At 40.8% G+C, this 8,085-nt stretch overlaps 1 protein-coding gene across 1 annotated transcript; it reads left to right on the plus strand.

The window, feature by feature from the left end:
- Positions 1-299: 299 nt before the first annotated feature.
- PYURF (PIGY upstream open reading frame) lies at positions 300-2,929 on the plus strand. Its single transcript, XM_043572198.1, has 2 exons — positions 300-594; positions 1,990-2,929. The coding sequence occupies exons 1-2, from the start codon at positions 389-391 to the stop codon at positions 2,129-2,131; spliced, it is 348 nt and encodes a 115-aa protein (XP_043428133.1). The 5' UTR covers positions 300-388; the 3' UTR covers positions 2,132-2,929.
- The last annotated feature ends 5,156 nt before the right edge of the window (positions 2,930-8,085 follow it).

Below are 8,085 nucleotides of genomic sequence, written 5' to 3' on the forward strand. Positions count from 1 at the left end.
TGTTTGAAACCTCCTTTTGGAGATTACCACGTAAGGCCAAATTTAACACTGTGTGACTTCTGAGGTCAGGCCACTGGCTGCCTGGAACCCCTTGTTTGAAAACTCAACTCACCCAATTTAAGCATTGGGTTTGTTTGTAATTTGTAAATGCGGTGGAACAGTCACTAGAGCCCTCCGGCTACCAGCTGCCGGCCGTGCTCAGAACTACCGAACGGTGCGGCGGAAAAAGCGGTCGGATCGGGAGCGACCTCGGAACCAAAGCGCTGGCTCCTTTCGGCCCCGGGACTGCATTTCTACAGCACCAGGGGCGGAGTCTGGCAGGTGAGGGGCTCGCCGCGGAGATCGCTGACGCGGCCCGGGCTGCGGTGTGGTCGCTGGTTGCCAGACCATGCTGAGCGGAGCGCGCGCCTGGCTCCTCGCCTTATCGCTGCGGGGTACATGCACGCTGCCGTCCGCGGTCGCCCGTAGGTGCCTTCACGCGTCGGGGTCGTGGCGGTCCGCAGACAAGAGCGAGAAGACGGGGAACGCGCCCCGCGTCTTCGACCCGGCCCTGCTCGAGTTCCTGGTGTGCCCACTCTCCAAGAAGCCGCTCAGGTGAGATTCGGTGGCTGCGAGTTTCCTTTCGCGCCCTCCGGTGGCGGGGACCGGGTGGGATGGCCGTGCGGCCGTTCACAGCCACTGGGGCGCCCTTCAGGTCAGTCCGAGTATTTCCTGCTGCCATTTTCTGGATCCCGGCCGGCTCAGCTATCGCGCACCTCCCACCGAGGCGGGAAGGGCGGGGGGAGGCCGGAGGGGAGTCGAGTCCTAGGCCGCCCAAATCAAACCGCAGATCCACAGTGATGGATCGCAGCGTTTACTGGTTTCGCAATCGAATCGCCAGGGCACCTTTTTTTAAATGCAGATTCCCGGGCACCACCCCTGGCCTACCCAGCTGGGCGGTCTGGGGGCTGGACCAGCAAGGTGTTTTCTTAAAAGGACCCTAACGGATTCTAATGTATCGCCAGGTTTTTGAGCTGTTGGGAGTCATGACCGGTCCAAGGCATTCAGATTTTTAAAACAAGATGATGAAAAATACTGTAGTAGCCTCCAGATTCTTGTGAAAATGTTCAGCTGATGCGTGACGATTGTAAACGTTTAAGCTGTGTATGCTGCCTCTTTGGGTCTTAGTTCTGGACAAGCTGGGTTTTGGAAAGGCTTTAACCTTTAAGGAAAACAGCTCTACAGTTCCAGGCTACTAAAACTGAACATTGACAACACTAGTATTGCAAACTGAATATACTAAACACCAAGATGTTATCAGTGGTTATCTTTGGGTGGTAGATTGCTAGCCATTTTTTAAATTTTCATTCTTCTTGCATTTTTATTTCTAGATTTTTTTCCATAATGAATGTACTCATTCATTTTCTTATACCTTGAAATAACCATTCGAACTACCTTTTCGTTGTGTAACTAGCACACTGCAGACCCATTGCTTTCCAGACTTTCCTCTTTCTGTGCTTTCATGTTCCTCAAACTTTTATTTTGTATATCTTGATTTTTCAGTGGTTTCCTTCTAATGGATCAGTAGGGTTGCTCTGTTAAGCATGCATGCATTCTAAAACGGGGAAATTGAATTTTTCTGTAGTGACTGTTTAATAGTAAATTAACTGGGATGGTTTTGGGGTTGGCCAGAGTAAGGAAGGAATGTTTGGATGAAAAGGGGAGATCTTTTTGACTGGATTTAAAGAATGCATATTCAGGTATAGCTTGAGAATAAAGTGAAAAATAAAATATGAGAAAAACTGACTAAAATGAAAATAGAGGTTCATTTTCTAAGAGAAATGTTCCAATTGGCTAATACTGCTTTTAGAATTAAAAGCAGTTTAATTCTGATTTTTTTTTTGGAATTAAATCTGTCAAGAATTGAATAAATGGTGTTTGTTGAAAAGCAAGCTCTTCCAAGCATTTTATTTTCCACAATTCATTCTGTTTTCCTTTTGCCCCCCTCAGATTTGAAGCATCGACAAATGAATTGATCAATGAAGAATTGGGAATAGCCTATCCAATTATTGATGGGATTCCTAATATGATACCACAGGCAGCTAGGATGACACATCAAAATAAGAAGCAAGAAGAAATGGAGCAGCACTAGATGATAATTAAAAACAACACACACAACTAAATTTTCTTAATACCACTTACCTTCTAAAAAGTCAGACTGGCAGGTAATAAGTGGGGGAGAATAATGTTTCTGTCTCTTCCTACGTTGACTGTCCTTATTCCACTGGTCTCTTTAGCAGGACTGTTCTACTCAGCCTCTGTGGAAGAAAACTTCCCACAGGACTGCACTAGCACAGCAAGCCTGTGCTTTTACAGTCTGCTCCTGCCCATTACCATACCAGTTTATGTGTTCTTCCACCTTTGGACTTGGATGGGTATTAAACTCTTCAGGCATAATTAATACAACCAGAGCTAAGATAGTAGATATATTAATGATAGGTCTTGAGTGTGTATTTCTAAAACTTAACTACATGGAAATACTGGAAACCCACTTAATTTGCAGGAAAGGTGCTTTGCCTTGCTTCTCTCGGGTTTAGGACTATGGGAGGCTTAAGCTGCAGAAGTTCCTTTTATTGTACTTTTGTTCTACCCTTGTTTTTTTGAAAAGTTTTATTTATAACTATTGTATCAGAAGAAACATTTCAACAGTTTCTTGTTGGAAATTAACAATCCCAACCATCACCTGATGACTTTGTTTCTTACCCCATTCATCTAAAAGTTAATTAAAATTTTATATGTCTATTTTAGATTTAAAGTATTTGGTAGAGTCACGTGTTAAAGATGACTGAAATAATTCCAAAGCAGCTATGCTGAAGTTGTTGTAGAGAAACACATTTGAGCTCATATGACAGAAAACTACAATAAAATGGAAATTTCATGTACTTGCAAACATTCTGAGTTTGTAAAGTTACCTTTGTTTCTTTGGCATCAAATGCTTACATTAGGAATAATAAAATAAGATACACTTTTCCATTTAAAAAAGTGCAGTTTTTTGTTTGATCATAAGAGTGTGGTTCTAAGAGAGGAAAAATATAAAAATATTCTAAACTTTAAAATATAGTCAGTGTTTAGATAGGCACTTAATACCCCACATAGAATACTATTCCAGGAAAATATAGATCTTTGGAGATAGAGGTAGGGGTGGAAGACTTAGAAATAGATTTTGTGTCCTGTTGGGCTGAGGGCTATGTTTTGAACCACTTTCAGTTTATTTTCCTGCCTTAGGAGATCAGTTTAGCACTGCATTAGTTCAGTGTATTCTGTAGTACAAATCATGTTTTTAAAATCACCTATGGTACTCAACAACAAAAGAGCAGGACCTGCATAGACATTTTTCCAAAGAAGACTTACAGGTGGACAACAGACACACGAAAAAATGCTCAACATCACTAATAGTCGAAGAAATGAAAATTCAAACCACAACGGGATACCACCTGACAGCTGTCAGAATGGCTAAAATAAAAATAGAAGAAATAAGTGTTGGCAAAGATGTGTAGAAAAAGGAACACTTGTGCACTGTTGGTGGGAGTATAGATTGGTGCAGTCACTATGAAAAACAGTATAGAGGTTCCTCAAAAAGTTGTATGGTCCAGTAATTCCAGTACTGGGTATTTACCCAAAGAAAAACACTTATTTGAAAGAATATATGCACCCCAATTTATTGCAGCATTATTTACAATACCGAGATCTGGAAGCAGTGTAAGTTCAATGGATGAGATGTGGCATACATATGGGGCCAGAGGGAAGAGAGGCTTAGAAGACAAGTTGACCAAAGTAAAGCAATTTTGGTTTTAGGCTGACCCTTAACCTAGAAGCAGGACATAAAAAGTCACAAGATCCAACTGGAAGACCACAAAACACCACTCCTGATGGTAATCAAAGCTACAAAGATGGTCTTCCTTAAAATTGCTTCCTTGTGGGTTATCCTACAACTCTTAAGACAATGGAAAAATGAACTGCTCAATGTGAATAAGAAACCCAGTTAAAGAGTAATCCCTTCCCTATAAATGGTTAGTTAATGAAACAAAAACTTCTAAAACCCTTAGAGGCAAAAGGGGATCCTATTCCGGGAGGAGACTGCTACTTTGTCTATGAATAGTGGCTCCTTTCTTATATACTTAATCTTTGTCCCCTTGTCTAAATGGCTTGCTCTTGAAATCTTTCTCACACAAAGCCAAGAACCCTCTTAGTGAGGGGCCTGAGGTCCTCTTTCTTGGGTCCTCAGCCTGACTGGCATCACAAATACAATGGAATATTATTCATGTAAAATAGAATGAGTTCTTGCCAGTTGTAACAGCATAGGTGGACCTTGAGGGTATTCTGCTAAGTGAAATAAGTCAAAGGCAAATACCATATGATGTCATTTACATGTGGAATCCAAAAATCAAAAAGCAGAAATAGACATACAGAGAACAAACTGATGGTTGCCAAAGGGGAGTGGTGGGGGGAATGGGCAAAATAGATGGAGAGTGGGAGGTATAGGCCTCCCATGTATGGAATAGGTCATGAGAATAAAAGGTATAGCATAGGGAATATAGTCAACAATGGTATTGTAATAGTATAGCGACTGATGGTAGCTATATTTGTTGCGACCTTAGCATAATGTAGAGAGCTGTCCAGTCACTAAGTATTCACCTGAAACCAATGTAACATTGTGTGCCAACAATACTTAAAAAATTAAAATTAGGGGCGCCTGGGTGGCTCAGTCGGTTAAGCGTCCGGCTTCAGCTCGGGTCGTGACGGTTTGTGGGTTCGAGCCCCGCATCGGGCTCTGTGCTGACAGCTCGGAGCCTGGAGCCTGCTTCGGATTCTGTGTCTCCCTCTCTCTCTGCCCCTCCCCTGCTCATGCTCTGTCTCTCTGTCTCTCATAAATATTAAAAAAAAATTTTTTTTAAATCTTTAAAAAAAATTAAATCACCATACAGCAATATACAAATAACCTGGAAGATTATAGAAGTTCCAGTTATTTCTGATCAAGAGTTCTTGTTCCTTTTAATTAGCCCTAAATCTCACTGTTGTCAATGTAAATGGAACAATTTTACTGATAAAGCAAGCACTATACTCTGAAAAGTCAACTTCAGCTTTTGCAAGTTAAGCATTTTATAATTTTTGAGGACACTGATAAGCATACCCTGGGGGAGTTCAGTATTAACTCCATTCTTTCGCTAATAGAATTTCTTTGGCAACCACTTGTATAGTACAAACTATACACTAGGTACAGCTCTAAGTATATATAATCTTTTATAATCTAGGAGGTAAGGTGAGTAATACTGGCACCATTCTACAGATGTGGAAACTGAAGCAGAGAAATTGACGTGATTTGCCCAAGGTAACAGCAATAACTGAACCAAAGTTGAACCCTCTGCCACTGTGGCTTCAGTCTGCCTTTTTTTCTTTCCCTCCCTCCCTCCCTCCCTTCTTCTGTCTTCTTAATCACACTACACAGTATCTATTTTAAAATAAAACAAAATCCTTTCTATTTGTAAGAAAAATACAATTAGGAATCAAAATGCTTGGATTCAAATTCTTACTCAAGCCTTTGCCTTTCTTGTTTCCTAAAGCACCATATATTTTATCTCTATTTTAGCACTTGAACTTGTAATTGCCTGTTTTGTGTCTCCTGTCTAGACAGTAACTGTTCAACATTTTTAATTTAATGCTTAGCACAGAATATGCATGCACTTCCTGAAAGACTGAAAACATGGTTCTGACAAGCTGTATAATTTTAGGCAAGTTACTTGTCTCTGAACTTCATCTGTAGGGCTAGAAATCCTTCCCCTGCTTTCATAAAATTTGCTAGGAACAAACCAAACTTTACACATGAAAGCCCTTTGTGAAACAACCCTAACTGGTGAACAACACAACCAGGCAAAGTCTCTGGAAATTGTCCCAAGGGCATTCAGCCTAATGAGGAAACATACAAGAAAATCTCATTAACTGCTGCCAGCACATTGAAGTTTGTGGCATTTGAACCACCACCCACATCTTCCTCCTCTCAGCTCAGAGTGATGGCCACTCCAGGAGGGCTCCACCAAGATAGGAACCTCTCTTCCCCCCAAAACTCCTGGTTGAGTGTTAAGGCATCTTCCCAGGAGGTGCAGGCCATCAGCTGAGTAAAGGTAATTATGTAACTATAAAAGACAGTGTAATGCAGATTTCCTCTTTCTGCTTAACTGATTTGCAGAGCAATTATAGAAAACAATATGTATAAATTGTATAAATTGTATTTTGGGGTCTGTCATATTTGCTATTAGCACAAAGGAAGTAGCTGGGAACAAAGCTGAACTGGAGTACAGAAATGACACCAGATGGTAACTTGAATTCACAGGAACTAATGAAAAGAACCAGAGAAAATAAAAAAGGTTAATATACTTAATTCTACAAATATATCCTTGTTCTTTCTTCTCTGTTCCTTTTAAGAGGCATTAAATTATGTAAAGTAATAATTATAACCAAGTATTGTTGTTTGTAACATGCAGACCTACTATGCATGACAATAGTCCAAAAAGGGAGAAAAAAGGAAGAGCTACCTACCTGTAATGTTTTTGTATTTCACTAGCACTCTTACCAACAGATCTGCATACATGTCAATTACACCTCAATAAAAAAAAAAACCATAGGAAACAAAAACAAAAACATCTGCTGCAGATTTTAAGTATTTCTCAGGCCCTCAAACACTGCAGGTGAGAATATAAAATGATGCAGCTTCTCTGGAAAACAGTTGACAGTCCCTCAGAAAATTAAACACAGTTACCACACAACCCAGCAGTTCCACTCCTAGGTGTCTGTCTACTCAAAGGAAAGGAAAACATGGCCACACAAACTTTAGCACAAATGTTCACAGCATCATTCATAATAGCCAAAAAGTGGAAAACAACACAAAGGTCCATCGATTGATGAATGGATAAATAAAATACGGTACAATCAAGTATTCATTTGGCAATAAATAGGAATGAAGTACAAATACATGCTACATGCAACATGAACTGTGAAAACATGCTAAGTGAAAGAAGCCAGTTATTAATAAACCATATACTGTTTGATTTCATTTATATGAAATGTCCATAATAGACAAATCTATAGAAACAGAAAGTAGGGGGTGCCTGAGCAGCTCAGTTGGTTAAGCGTCTGACTTCGGCTCAGGTCATGATCTCACGGTTCATGAGTTCGAGCCCCGCGTCAGGCTCTGTGCTGACAGCTCAGAGCCTGGAGCCTGCTTCGGATTCTGTGTCTCCCTCTCTCTCTCTGCTCCTCTTCCACTCATGCTCTGTCTCTCTCTCTCTGTCTCTCAAAAACAAACTTAAAAAAAATAAAAAAAATAAAAAAAGAAACAAAGTAGATTAGTGGTTGCATATGGCTGGGGACATTGTGAAGTTATGGCTCTTGGGTATGGAGTTTCTCTTTGGGAAGATGAAAATTCTCCAAAGTTGATTGTGGCAATGGTTGGACAATTCCATGAATATACTAAATCCATTCAGTTGTACACACAGCTGAACTAAATGCTATGTTCATTAAATATCAATAAAGCTTTACCAAATTAAAAAAAAAAAAAGTAATATGTATATGTCCAGCATAAGGCTAGCAGTTCCAAGTCACTTGCTGGAGGTGAAATGCTGGTAGAGGCATGGCCAAAAGTGGAAGGTAGGTCTGAAGCCTTCTAAATTTTGTCCACGGTGTTGTGCTACTTCTAGTGACCCTCTCAGATACCCTTCCTTAGGCAATCTCCAACACTTTTTAGTGTTCCTCTCTAGCAAATCATCCTGGCTTCCTATCTGTTATGGCGACTCTTGTTCACTAGCTTCCCATAACATAGCTCATGCCATGTGGTGTTGACCCCACCACCTCCAACTCTTAAGACCACTACAAGAAATACTCTTATTCTTTCACCAAGTGGGACTCTTCCTCACTCCTCAGTAATTCGTTGACTTCACAATGACAGGGGATCTCACCTCCTTGGAGCCCCTTAACAAGATTATCTTTCTTGGTGTCATCTGCATCACTGGCAAGGACCATCTTTACCCATCTTGTGAATAAGATCCTTCCCAT

The sequence above is a fragment of the Prionailurus bengalensis genome, chromosome B1 (assembly GCF_016509475.1).
Source record: "Prionailurus bengalensis isolate Pbe53 chromosome B1, Fcat_Pben_1.1_paternal_pri, whole genome shotgun sequence".
NCBI classification, from domain to species: domain Eukaryota; kingdom Metazoa; phylum Chordata; class Mammalia; order Carnivora; family Felidae; genus Prionailurus; species Prionailurus bengalensis.

What these genes read in the sequence shown, in the direction of transcription:
- PYURF (XM_043572198.1), top strand. Translation starts at nt 389, where the DNA reads ATGCTGAGCGGAGCGCGCGCCTGGCTCCTCGCCTTATCGCTGCGGGGT. An exon ending in CTCTCCAAGAAGCCGCTCAG is followed by an intron (nt 595 to 1,989) that starts GTGAGATTCGGT and finishes TGCCCCCCTCAG; the next exon opens with ATTTGAAGCATCGACAAATG.